This window comes from Cygnus olor, chromosome 5, assembly GCF_009769625.2.
Source record: "Cygnus olor isolate bCygOlo1 chromosome 5, bCygOlo1.pri.v2, whole genome shotgun sequence".
NCBI lineage: Eukaryota > Metazoa > Chordata > Aves > Anseriformes > Anatidae > Cygnus > Cygnus olor.
This window is the reverse complement of record NC_049173.1, coordinates 34,887,310-34,902,012: the sequence shown is the minus strand read 5'-3', so window position 1 is coordinate 34,902,012 and position 14,703 is coordinate 34,887,310. Positions and strand designations below refer to the sequence as shown.

Sequence of the window (14,703 nt, the reverse complement as noted above, 5' to 3'; positions counted from 1 at the left end):
TTACTGATATTTTATTTTTCCTTATTCTACTTACTTTATTTTGTGCTATGGCATCACAGAACTTTCTGTTCTAGAGTTATAAATCTGGTCTGTCAGAGAAAAGATACGAGCTGCTAAAAACACTCAAACTACCCAATTTAAAATTTGCCTCAGCGGGCTACATAGCACTGAAGTAGTACTATGCTTTTGTGTAACAAACTGTCTGACATGATTGCTCACACTTTGGCGACTGCAGCACCCTGAGAGAGAATCTCACGCTTAGGTGGAATCTCCTTGCTGAAGAGCATGAAAGGCTTTTAAAGGGTATGCTTGAAGAGGGTTGCAGGTACAAAGAAATTCTGGATTCCTCAAGTAAATATACTACCACAGACAAAAGTTCAGTTTAGACACTTGATTCTTCCTAGTTATGAACACTGTTTCACAGTGAATGCACATTACTAAAGATTAAATCAAAGCAGGATTTCATTAGAGAAAGAAATCACTTTATAAGCCAGAAATATCTAAGAAACATGACAACCTGGCAATTTTCTTAGAAAGAAATAATGATAATTTCAAGAGTTGGCTATTCTGAATTGCTAAAATATTTCCAAAATAATTTAATACAAATGGCCTAGTTTATCTCTCATTAACTTTTATTTTAACATTTCAAGAAGCTAAGCTTGATTTAAAACAAAACAGAGAATCAGGTCATGATCTGACAAAATCCAATTGGTGATGTCTGTGGATTAAAAATAAATAAATAAACCCAAACTCTTGTCAAAAGCACAAACCATGCCAGAACAGTCTTTTTGTATCTCTGGAGCTTGAACAAATTTTATTTGTATTTCACTTTATAAACTGAATTAGCATAGGGGAAGTAAATAGCTGCCCACTCAAAAAAACATTAAATAGAATTTCTCCTTTTAACAGGCAACTCACACTTAACCAACAACCAATAATATTTATGGATAGAGATCAAATTGCCTTGCGTTGCAGCCAAACACAGGAATTCCTCAACTGACTCCCATCAAACTGAGTATCAAGGGTAAAGGGCGCTCTAAGTGGTTCCTGGTAGCCAAGTAACTTAACATGCAACAGTTTCTAAAAACACCATTCAATTCATTTCAAAGCTGGAAGCAAAGCAAATATTAGTTTCCACAGGCCAAAGTATAGCTTCTGCAACAGATAAATGTCTCAAGTAGATAATGAAGCTTGTTATAAAAGTATTCCTTTGAATTGTATCCAGATTTATTTGTGAACATAATTTAATTTCAGCATGGCTAAAATTGCCAAAAAAATCCATGAGAAGAAATACTTCTAAGTATGTCTTCTAAGTCAGCAATAAGTTTCACACACGGTAAAATAAAGAAATAAGAAATATTTCAACACCACCACATTCACTATTTTTTTTAGCCGATGCTATGTTATTTACCTAAGGCTAAAGGCTTGTCTCTTATTTTATATATAAAAAACACCAAGAAAAAACATACACGAGCATTCTGCTAAACCAGCACCATAATCACAGTTTACGAATAAAACGTTTCTACATCCCACCCTCAACCCTAAGTGTAAAACAAATGGTGTAACTCACAGGTGTTCCCATCATTGTGTAAGTTTTTCCTGAACCTGTTTGTCCATATGCAAAAAGGCAGATGTTGTATCCTCTAAATGCACCTGACAACACGGAAGTGCCAAGGTCCTGGAACACCTGGAAAGACCAATAGAGACAGAACAGTCCATGAGTAACATACCTCCCTAGAAACAGCCTGCATTACTTGTAGAGCTTTCAGCTTTAATAACACCATGTGAACAATGAGCTTCATAGCATTTGTATTTCTAATTTATCAGGCACAATGTTAAGTGTCCAGCATTCGCCCATCAGATCGTCCAGACACTGGTATGCCAAACACAAACTGAGCACTGTTTAACCGTGATTTCCTGCCTGCCTTCTCTTATTTTATGCTTAAAATAAAAGACGTATAAATTCTTGAGGAACCTCTTTCCCCAACCACCCATATTTTTAGTCCTCACTATAAATCTAGCAGAAAAGCATCTCTTTGAAGCAATGACATCAATAGGAGCATTAGACAAGAGAATTACAGGTCAAAACCAAAGCCTAACCCATAGTCTGCAAGCTATACTTCACCCAGGCAATGCTTCTTTCTGACCCATTTGGTCAGTAAGCAATGCCACCAAATGTTAAAATGCATTTCTGTTCATGGCACATACACAGTGATGTGCCTTCTGCTGCTCCTAACACAGAGTCAGGTATGGCTACCACTGTCAGTGGCTTCCAAACCTCACATTGGTCTCGCTGCGGCTGCAGAAGTTGGGCCATGACAGCTAGACTACTCACATTGCAAGGCCGGGATAATAGTTCATTCTGCTTCCCCTTTCCTTTTCGGAGGACACAGCTGCCCCGAATTGTGGCCATGTTCTCAGAACATCAAAGCCTTGCCACAGACCAGCTGAAAAGACACCTGGCAAAGTTTTCTAGGAAGTGCACATTGGATCAAAAGGTTCAAGTAGGCAGGCCGCCAAGCCCTTAACATAGCATTAGCCTTTCAAAAGAAATGTTGCAACTATTAATGATTTTGCCATTCACACAGGAAACTAAGTAAGGTATATAGAATGATGCATAGGATTTCCGTTACCAGGTCATTTGGTTCTCCACCAGACAGATAAATGTATTAATTTGATATATAATTCAATAGAAAAATGAACTTCATAGTTATTACCACTCCATCTAAACTGCCCAGAAGAGATTAAAATCCCCCTCCTGAGACTTTTATTTTCAGATTGTACTTCAACTCAAACTGAGACAAGAAGCTAATTTTCATCTGAAGAATCAATAATATCCCCATTTAGAAGAACTTGACTACCCCTGCCTATATGTGTAAAGGTATGTAGAATGTGGGAACATCTGCTTCATTCAGGTTATCAGATCAAGGACCTTCTCAATTCAAAGAGAGCCATAAGTAACACTGAAAGTCATAAACAAAACACACAGACACAAACAGACTTGGCAAGGGCCAACAGAGGCAGAATCTCCAGACCGTGTCTGATGGGCCACGAAGAAACTGACGTGTAGCTTTGGAGAGGGCCAAGCCGGACTTGCTAAGCAACAAGCCAGGGGAAATAAGAGGAACAGAAAGATTTGGGATACTTGAGGTGTGGCTGCAGGGCTATGCAAAGCTTATTAAGGTACGTTTAAGGGAAGGGGACTGGGGAAGAGGAAGGAGCGCAGAAGTGGCTGGTCTCACAGAAGCAGCAGATCAGTATGCTTGTCTGACTGAGCCCCATACCTGACCACCACAGCCAATGTTATTTTCTTATTAAATAATTTCTTGATGTTCCCATGTAACCACACACTCTACCCCACGCATGTGCTGTAAGGACCAGATGCCAGCAGCTGGTGAGACTGGAGCAAGTTTGGGGCTGGTGATGGAGCCAGAAGGTGAGCAGGCATTGCACCAGCAGCGCCAGCAAGTGGAGGGAGTGAGAGTAAGTGACAGCAACTGGAGTGGGACTGCGTGCCGTAGGATCTATGTACCAGCTACTAAGGGAACTGGAGCAGGCTGACTGTCTCAGTATCAGCAGCTAAAGAGGGGACCACGGGTCAGAGGGCCTGGGTTCCAGGTGCCAGCTACTGGGGTGAAGCAAGTGAGGGTCTCAGCATCAGAGCTGAGGGCCCGGGTGCCAGCTGCTTGCCAAGAGGGTAATGGGAAAAGAGGGGTTTGGAGGGCTGACATTTTCTCCTGACACAGTACATGTTGATGTGCACTTGTGCAATTTGCTGGTGAACTTCAAACGGGATGTGCCAGTGAACAGGAGATCCACAGCCCAGCCAGGAATATTAAATGGACGAAGGGCCCAGGGTGGTAGCTGAGGGACTCAGCACAAGGGGGCTTGTGAGCACAGGCACATTTGCTAGTGAGCAGCAAGCTGGGCTACCAGGCAAGCAAAAGACCTGCCCAGCAGTTAATAGTGCTCAGGCTCCAGGCAAGAGTATTAGATAGGCCCATGCTGGTATCTGAGGGACCTGCAGACAGGCATGTGCACATTCCTAGACCTGGAGAGTTATGGGGCATGCATTTTCACCAGCCAATTTGAACCCCAACCAGCTGGATAGGAAAAAGGGGACCTGACTGCCTATGCTTATGTTTTGTATGTGGTGCTAGCGTTGTACGTGGGTGCTGCTGAAGGCAGAGGCTTCTATGGCAGCCCACATGGGTGGCTCCATCATGGTCCTGTATCCTCTGTCCCTGCCAGCAGCTGTACTGTTAGGATGCAGACCAAGACTCATGCCTGGTTGCACCCACAAAGGGGAATGCAGCTGCCCCATCCATCAGTGTGGGATGGAGACACCTCCAGGGCTTGAGGCACACAGGGCTGGCCTCCAAGGGGTGGGCAAGAGGAAGCCCCAGCTCCAGGAGTCCACAGGAGGCAGTGAGTGACCTTACATATCCTTCCTTAGCTGTATTGTTTATTATTAGGAACAACTAATTATAGTCTTGAATAATTAAATGAAAGCACAAAGTCCAGAGTATACACAAAGAAGTCCTAGTTTGGTTGCAACACAGCTAGCTAGTAATTCCTTATGAGGAACAATATACCATAAAAAGGTCAACTTTTAAAGGCAGAAAAACTAAAGTATGTAATAGCAAAATACATCAGTGGTGCATAATTGATGGAGGAGTGAAAAAAATAACTGACATAGTGTGATGGTTAAAAGTTATGGTGAAATTAAAAATATTATCACACTACTTTCACAGATATTCCTATATAGAGGGACATGGAAACAAAATATTTGCCATCACATTGGTTTAGAACTTGTATAAAGAACACAGCAACGCACAAAAAGACAGAGAAGGGGCTTAAATGAATAGTACAGAAGAAGCACATGAACATGTCAATTTTAAGGTGCCACTATGAAAGTGCACAGTTTAAGAGAAAAGAGGAGAAGAGGAAAGTTTAGCACCAGGAATTTTAATAGCCTGAGCGTTAGCATCAGAGGCGGCTTAAAATGGGCTAGGCAAAAACTGAAAGCTGTACCTTCAAAGCACCAGGCAAAAGAAAGGTGAAAAAAAACAAAAGAACAATTGCAATGTGGGTTCTGAACCTTGTAGGTAAGTAGGAAAAGTTGTATTTGATGTGGTAAGGGGAGAGGAAAGTTTCTTCTTTCCAGCAGCAGAATGGAATTACCACTAAAAATCCTCCCAGAGCTTTTACTAAAGCAGTTATTCTGTTATGCTCTTCAGATCTAAATGTTTCCTGATTCCACAACTAAAACTGAGAGAAAAATGTTCCTTATAAATCATGTACGTATTGGAAAGTATAAAATAAGATCACAGGCAGCACTTTGTCCATGAGGCTTGCCTTCTGAGTTGTGGGAAAATACAAAAGCAGGGATTAAGCTGGGGGTTGGGTTTTCTCAGAGGTTGCTTGGAGCAGTGCTTCAACATCTGTTTTTACTTACAGCCCTTCTTCTATATGGAAGCTCCACTTAAAAATAGTAATTGCGATATTTATTCAATCTGTGCAATTAGCTCTGTTGCTTTTTATTTTACTTGATTGGTGGGATTCAGCAGGACTGAATGCAGTGGGATTTCTTACATGAGTAAGAGCTGTGGAACTTGACCCTGTATTTGTTTCAGAGTTCTCTTTCACAACAGTTCTGAATCTTCCATTGCTCCTAATTCACTCTTTTTCGCAAGTTATAACTTGATTGAATTTGGCCACATGTGGACAGTATGCGGTGTGTCCCTATACTGTCCCAGCATAGTTTCTGCTTCTAAACTGAGTGATGATTTGTTCCAGGGACCCTGCAATAGTTGTGACAACCTGCTAACTAAACAGGCAATCACATCTAACACCTGGAGCTGAACAGCATGCAACACTTGACCATAATCATGCCATTGTTTTAGAGTACAGTGATAAACATTGAGCAAGGTACATCTTAAACAGCGATTCTGACATTTCTTTTCAGTAATACCACTGCAATCCCCCTGTTCTCAGTGAGGTTGTACTGAAGAAAGTGATGCTGTAAATATGGTGCTGACCTTTATAACAGATTAATGTGTTTTTCTTCAATAAAGTTATTTGGAAAGCATCTGAGCATTAATGACTGCACTGCAAATCACTGTAACTGATTCTTGGCATGAATCATCCATCAACACAGGCTGTAAGTTCCTTGACATTGTACAGCCTACAGATCAGTCTCATGAGTTCAGAAATCTACTTAAGTAATCGCTGACAGTAAATCTATACACCAAGGACAAGACAGGCACTCAGAACTCAAATGAGCATGCAGGCCAATAAAGACTCACCAGTTACAGATACCAGTTGCTCATCATGCGAAATGATCGTAACAGAGTCCTTGAGCCACCGCAACTGTTTCCCCAAGGCCTCCAGTGAACCCTGAACTTTCCTTCAGTAGAAGCACTATTAGGGTACCTTCCCTACCCAGCTAGCACGCAAAACTTCTGGGAACCTAATATCCAAAATCTCCACCCCTCTTTCAAATCTGGTTCAACCTAGCCAGTTTGTTCAAAAATTACTGGGAAATGTGGGCCAGAAACAGACAACCACTGCAAAATTGTATTTCTTCAGGAAATCAGGATAAGAGATTGCAATTGCTACATACTCAGTAGAGACTAAGATTTCAGTAGTTGGACTTGACGATCCTTCCCTTCCAACTTGAGATATTCTATCATTCAACAGCTAATTCTCTTGTATATTCTTCCTGCTCTGGACATGCTCCAGCTCATGAGCTGAGAAGGACTTTCACTGAGCTTCCAAACTGGACTGCTGTGAGCCAGAACATGCCTAAGACAAAACACTTAAATTCAGAGCAGAAGAAAGAGGAAGCTCCTCTTGAGTGAGCAGCTCAATGACTTTCAGTGGCTGGGAATGTGAACACAGGAAGAAGGGAAGAATCTGAGCTAAGTTCAAAACAGCAAGAGCCAGATCTGAAGACTGAGAGAAGGCTGGGGAACAACTAGGCAAAATTACAACTACTGAGAACCAGTAACAGTGAAGGGAAAGAAAGAAAAGAAATTAGGACTGATAAGAAAAGGGTGATGGAGCCAAACTGGGTAGAGTTAAGGGATGAAAGGTGGGAGTCATGTCCATTGGGAGCAAGAAATTAGTAGGAAAGATAAAAGAAAGGTTGAGTTTGGAAGTCAAAACACAGGAAACCATTACATTGGGTCAAAATGGAGAATGAAGAACCTCAGTGAGAGAAGTGTAAAAGGCAGATGTTTTGTAGATCTGGAGTCCAAAGGGCAGGACTTGGCAGCAAACAGGATGGGATTGGAGTCAAGCAACATAAAGGAAAGGAATAAGAAAATATAGGGAGTATTATCTTGGAAGTAACAGGAACAAGGTGAGTGTGTGCTCCCTTCCCTTCAAAGTATCAATATCTCACAAAATCAGGAATTTTGCATGTCTCATGGTATACACAGAAGTGGCCTATAAGCAGCTTGTGTACTCCATTTTGGTTTAGAAACCTGTATTTCATATGGTAGAACCTCTTAAAACTGAAATAAAGGTAGCCCTGAAAAGTATCTTAATACTACAAAAATTTCCTCATTAAGAAATACCTTTCTTTCTGAAGGTTCGTCACAGATCTTTAGGGAATTGATCTATTTATAACACAAAATTTTTACAAGCTGGCAAACCTTTGGGATAGCAGCACTAGCTATGCCATCCGCATAAAGTTGGAAACTTGGAAGAACCTCATTTTATTTGTAGCTTTGTTGTTGAAACTTTTGCATGGCATTGTGTAACTCATTTAACATTTTTATGGTCCAATATTCCTACAGGTAAAGTGTAAGTAAAAATAGTGGGATGTTCTTATTAGTGTCCAGCAATCTCCTTGGGATCTTGGCCTAAATTGCTGTGGAAGTTCTAACTGTGCCAATTATGGTGCTCTGTATCTCTCCAGCTACACTGCACTCTTTGAAAGAAGAGCACTGAACTCCAAAGTCCCAGTTATGCTACGCTCTGTTACGTTTACTCTCCATTAAATATACAGGGCTATTCAGATGCTTCAATTCAAACGTGTTTCAAAAGAGCCCTTCTTGAACTGGACCTTGAGAGAAGATATATTACTGCAAACAAAACTGGGTAATTCCAAAGACAATGCCATAACCCTACGATGATAATGAATTAGAATTTCAAAATGTATTTACTGAAATCCTACTAAAAGCTGAATTGGACTGTTTTGTATTTGTTCTGATAAGCTACCCTCCCTAATTTTGTGAGGAGAAATTACAATTAGTTTAGTTGAAAGTCTCAATTTAGTCAGAAAAGCCTCTTAGTTTTAGTGTACCGCAGATAAATGGAGAAGCGAAGCATAGCAATGAATTTATGACTTGTTTAAAGAAATAACCAAAATTACAGCTTTTTCTGTGCTAATATCAGAGGCATTAGTCCAAATATCCGTCAGCATCAACAGCTGCACATTATACAAAATGTGCTATGATTAATCACTTCGAGACACATGTACTAGCGTATTTCAGAATATAATGAATGAAATCACGGGGTTTGTTGATCATTAGGAAAAGAAGAAAACAAAAGATTCTTCTTGGATTCTCCCAAGTCTTGCTTTTGAAGTTAAACTTCAAGACAATAAGAACGTGTTCTTGTCAAAGAACATGAGTTGGATTTAGCTTCTTGCAGAAAGTAAGCCATTTAGCCGAAAAGACTGTGTCTTCCGTATGTGGCTGCTCTACGTGAGTGGCACTGTTTAGTTTGTTCCATGCAAGAACGTTTCTTTCAGTAAAGCCTTAACTGTCTTTGCTATGCCTTGTTTCTGTACTCGCCCAGCTGTATCTGGTACATATCCCATGGTGATTTGTGAAACAAATTTATTACCTTCCAGCTCTGCTAACAGTGAATAAAACAACGTCTTTCTGAAGAAATCATGAGAGGGCACTAAGACAACTGTTATTGTTTAAGGTATGCTCACTCTGAAATACCAAGTTCCAGTTCAAATACAGTAAATCCTGATTCATACAAGTCCTCAGTATAGGACTTCCATTACAGATGGGAGAAAGGGGAAGTTTTGGTCTAAAACTTAGCTAAAATGCCTTATACTTGCAGCTCAGGCATACCAAAATGCTGTCCAAATTGTTGCAATATGAACATATTTGGGGTTGAACCTGTTTATATAACAGGTAAGAATCATTTACTTCAAGCATGAAAACAGATCACTGAAACAGTTCAAAACGTACTTCAATACTCCATTAGAAGTCACAAGAAAACATTCAAAGAGTTGAAGGAGAGTACTTACAGAGCAGGGAAGTTATGCCACTCACTGTGAAATCTTACATTAGCAGCTGTACTGTGTTAGAAGCACACACAACGGTTGTAGCAGGAGTCCTGCCTCTAAGAAACCACGGAGGATCATATAAAACCAGGACTAGTTATCTACTAAGGTACAACACTTACTGATTCTTAAGCAGCAACTAAAGTTTTAAAGCTTATTTCTAACTCAGATAAAGAATCACGGAACTTAAGTTCTCAAAAATTACACTATTAGTTATAGCTCATCCATACTAGAAAAAAAGCATTTAAACCTTTTTTTTTTTTAAACAAGTTAAGGTTTACAGGTTTATGTCACTGAGGCTACTTTTCATTCAGTTAAAAATATAACTATATTCGGTTTCATCTCACCTGTTTTCTTGATAATTTTTGGAGCCATTTATTTAGACCCTTTAAATACAAATAACTCTTTCATTCCTCTTTGGTTACAATACCAGGCTGAAATATAAATCACACTTGTGCATATGAGGTATGTAATTGCTACTCAGGTGAAGATCAAAGCTTTGGAGAGTCCAAGCGCACACTGCATCAGCTGATGCAGGAATTTACAAGATCCTAGCCCCGAAGTGCAGAAGGACCTTGCAATCATCAATGCCTTCAAGTACTACACCATCTCTCCAAAGCAGAGAAACTGTTTTCAAAAGGCATAGCCAGTGCACTGGAATATTGGTGATTTGATCAACATCTTTCTCCTCTGTCTCCCCCCCTCCCTCAGTTGCATCATTTCTCTTCAGATTAGTTATTGCAACAAGCCTTCCGTGCAAGGCCTTCTCAACTATCTCTTTTGCTGGCTTCAAAGTCAAAATTTATTTAAGAAAGACGAAAAGCTACTATAAAGAGCTTTTAAGGCACTGAAATATACCCTATTTAGCAGCCTGAGTATATCATATTTTATCATAAGACTCACACGTGTGCATACAAATACGCGTACCAGACACATGACGGTATTTTCTTCTGGAATGAAAATACATAATTTTTGCGCTAGTGCCAAGAAGAAAAACTGTTGCATGGAGTACATCCAACCAGACACCATAAGTGGCAGACATTTATTATCAACAGTGATAGCTTGGGACTTTGTTATGTTACAACCTTTCTATGCATCACATACAAATCAAGATAGAAGCATGCTGGCTGTCAGATTTCTTTTGATCCTGACAAACAGCTGGCAATCATTGAACTCTCCTTTAATGCATACGATTCAATGCTAGTGAATAGTTAGCACAAGGCCCAGTTATATCAGTATCCTTGACTTTTCATTGAATTAATTGTATGCAACTAGGACAGTTCTTGATAGCAAATACGTATTTGACATTGTAACTACAATCTCTTTATTGTGTGATAATGTCCCTTTTACAGTAATAAATACTTTAATTTTAAAGATAATGGGGGCATTCTAACAGGAATGAAGTTTTGGCAATATGAACTTCAAGAGTATAAAGCTGTCCTTTCTTAACCCAATCAGGATCTGAATTGCAGAAGGAAACAAAAAAAGAGTTGTTTTAAACTACAGTAAATTGTCTGTTATGCTTTGGGGTTGAATAATTTGGGAAAGTGAAATATATGCCAAGTCTCCAAGCGACATGGAAAAAAAATCCAGTAAACCTCCAGGGACAGCATGCAATGCTACGCTTGCAAATTTAAGGAAACATCACTGATAAATTACTTTTGTTTGTTTTTAACCTTAAATAACTTCTGGTAAGCAGTATTTGCATTTGGCTTAGACTACAATGGACAGGCCAGGACCAACTCTGACCGGAGCAGACGTGGAGGGAGGAACAAGCTACACCTTTTAGGAATAAAAAGCTCATAAAATGGTTTATCATGTCTTACTGGTACAGTAAGTACTTCCTGATCTGCAAGTGTCCGAAATGGTCAATATTAAATATCATCATCAGGAATCTAAACTAATCTTGGAAACTTCAGAAACTCCAGGGGAGTGTGGTCAAGGAAAATGAGACATGAATAAAAATTTTTGGTAATTTAAAAAGAAAAAAAAGGTTTTGAATAAATAAAATCACCACTTATTAAAGTCAGAGTCCACGAACATCAATATCAACAAACAACTCACTAAAAGAATACTGCTTGTACTATAAAACATTAGCCTAAACTTAGAATACTAACATTAAATTCCCATTGGTTCATAACCAGTGCCAAAACCACAAGAAAATTATCTTCTTGCACAGCACAATTTAAAAATAGCATTTAAAAATACCACTGATTTAATGAAAGAGGAAGAGACTGAACTTAAATAGGACCATTATGGCCAACAGCTGCTTTTCACTATAGAACAATTGACTTTATAAATGCTGAAAAAACTCATCTGCTCAATTTCCATTTAAGACTTGCCATGCACATAAGCAAAGATGCCTCCCCAGTAGACAGAAAACTTCAGGACTTCATCAAAACAATTACAGCAGATACAGGTACAAAATGGACTTATTAAAAAGAGTACTGTTATTTACACATAAAATTGCTTTCAACAAGTAGGTCAGGACAGTTTTTAAGCAAGTTTCTGAATAATAAGACATAGGACGCTCAGTTCTGTAGTATCTATTTGCTACCACCTTCACTATGAACTGCAGATATACAGTGCCTCATATTTGGCATGTTTTCCTTACAGAAACTGGCCCACCTACAACTTGTATTGTCTGTGCCATTGTCTGTACCAATTCTGTTTTATTAAATTGCTGCTACATCTGATATGCAGCACCCAAGACCTGCATTTAAGGTGAAAAAAAATCATGAAATAAAATTCATAACTGAATGTTTCCTGCAAAAATAATGAGAGCCTCTGTTCTGAAATCTCCACAAAATTCCAAAGATTAATTTCAATAAGAAAAGGCAGAAAGAGGATTCAAGGAAGAAATATCTGAAAATAAATCTAGGGTTTTGCTCCAATAATGCAAGGCTTCTTCTGCATGTGTTTTCTCTTAAAGAATATTGAATAAATGTCAGCTGATTGGCTTTCTGCACACAGGAAACGCAAGCGAAGGGAAGTGCATTATGCTGATCAACTGCACAGAAACCTCTACTGTGACATTAGGATTACTTCAGCGACATTATCCCATTCAAATCAAAGAGAGCAGGAAAAAAAAAAGCCATTTGTCAGTTCGTTTGGGAAAATTTCTTCCCTCTTGTTAGGAGGCCACAGCTTCACAGCCAGGATTACTTTTCCTTCCCTCTGTCCAGCCTTTTCAGTCTCTTTTCCCAGTCGAACAGGAAATAGCGGAGTGAAAGAGCAGGCTTCCCTCCAACTCAAGCAGTTTGGCCTGTGGCAGGGGCATTTGCACAAGAACTTGAGAGTACTCAGGTCTTGGCTCTGCCAACAGGCTTCCTGCCTGTCCTTAAATCCCTTTGTGCTTTAATCCCCCCCCCCGTGGAATACAACAATGATTTCTTTGTCCATCTTATCAGCTGTAACTTTTTCCAGTGCAAAAGCAGTTTATTGTGTACGTGGTAAAGTACTTACACACACACACACACACACAATATTTAACAGCATGGAAGTTCAGGCTCAGTAAAGATATTTACATGTAACTGTAAAATGCTAGAAAAAGTCATAGAAACTGTGATAAATATATATTGTTCCTCTGGATGGAGGGTGGGAGAACGAGAAACTATTTCCTTTTTTGTCATTGAATTACACCATCATGAAAATAGACCTTACCTGTTCATCAAAAACCTCTCTCATTGTGAGAAAAAAAAAAAAACTATGCTTACTACATCAATCTAATTTATAAATGTTCTGACAAGAATTTGAAATTTTTAGAACTGCCAAAGTGCTTCAACACCACAGGCACAACTCCATCGTCTTTTTCAAAAGTTGCTGGTGTTTTATTGTAAACATCAACCTGAAAGATCAGATACCCATCACAAAAACACCACCTGGTATTTTCATCTCCCTTTACAAAACCACACACTCATCTCAGATCCCTCTTTTCCTGCCCAGCACAGATTCTTATGTTATCACTGGAATTATAAAACAGCAGCCACAGTCTGAATGCAACAGTGATGCAGTCCAAAAAACACAGCCTGTGATACTGTACCATTATCTGACTCAGTCCGGATACAGTTGTGATAAACCTTTCTACACAGAAAACAACTTACATAACTTTAGGCTTTATTAATGGATACTTTAAGATTTATACATTACATCTTGTGTTAACACCTGGGTTTTATTCTGCTATTTCTTCTGCCTACTGAATGAGCATAGGAGCATCCTATCCATTAGCAACCAAGTGAAACCCCTTTGATCTAGTTTACTGAAATGCAAGGCAGATGTTAGGCTTGGTAATTCTGTCCAGGAGAGCAGCAAACACTTGCTAGGAAGACTCACCACAAACATCTGCCATTTTTCTGCCACAGCTAATGGTTATCGCTATTTAAGGGCACAGAGCATCACTATTTAAGGGAAATTGCTGGAAAGAAACAGTCCCCTAGGATAACCCATCCTTTTCCTGATCTAAATCTGCAGATCACTTGGCAGAGGTCCAGCTTCAGACTTGAACCTTCTTTCTATACAGAGGCTCTTTAAAACAGAATTCCTACAGGTGCTCTGTTTTTCCAAGAGCCCTGTTCCATTTATTTAATATGGCCCCTAAAGGTGCAGTTACTTGGGCACATACAAGTTCTCATATGCATCAAAAGGAGAAGTCAGAAGAGTTGAACAATTCTGGATCTCCATCCTAGACTTCAGGAAGGCACCCCAGCTACAACCCCGCTACAGAGAACACCTTGTTTGCTGTGAGGCTGGAGAGCAAGCAAGTCTTCCTGTGATATGGGAACCTCTGCCATGGTACTACTGCAATAAAAGGTAACTGGGGGGTGGTGTCAAACTGATGGTGTGTTAAAAGAAAAATTAAACACCAAAAGGTGAGACATGCTCAAAAAACAGGATTTTTTAATTAAGCCTACCTCGTGCAAAAGACTGGCTACTCTGTAGTACCACTCCATACTCTAGTTCCTTAAACCTTCTGTAATTTTTAGAGGAGAAAGGAGAAAATTACAAATAAATAGCTACACACAACTTGCAACCCTGTGTCTACAAGCAGCTTGACACGCAGCTGATTTTGTTGCACTGTGCCAGCAACGTGGGATTCGGAGGTTTGAGTGCTGTTCTATCCCCACAAGCACTTTTTGCTGAGTTGATGGCAGATTTCACCTCTGCTCTGTGCATCTTCACCAGTGCACAGTGAAGGAAGAGGTTTCCTGAGTGGACTCACGCAGAAAACGTGAGAATGAAATCACAGGGGAAACTACAAACTTCAGCTTTTTTTTTTTTTTTTAAAAGGTCTAGCAAAAACTCACGTCACAGGGGAAAAAGCAGCATGAGCTCCCCACAGTCACACTGTTTTACTCCACCGAGAGCAGGAAATGCTTTAGATATCCTAGTTT

General features: G+C 39.7%; 1 protein-coding gene across 2 annotated transcripts in view; it reads right to left on the bottom strand.

Annotated features, from left to right (window-relative positions):
• Positions 1 to 14,703, bottom strand: part of STARD9 (StAR related lipid transfer domain containing 9) — a 105,521-nt gene that overhangs the window by 55,965 nt on the left and 34,853 nt on the right. For both annotated transcript variants that reach the window (XM_040557358.1, XM_040557357.1), the window contains exon 4: positions 1,571 to 1,687. In XM_040557358.1, coding sequence (XP_040413292.1) covers positions 1,571 to 1,687 — 117 coding nt within the window. The remainder of the gene's footprint in view (positions 1 to 1,570; positions 1,688 to 14,703) is intronic.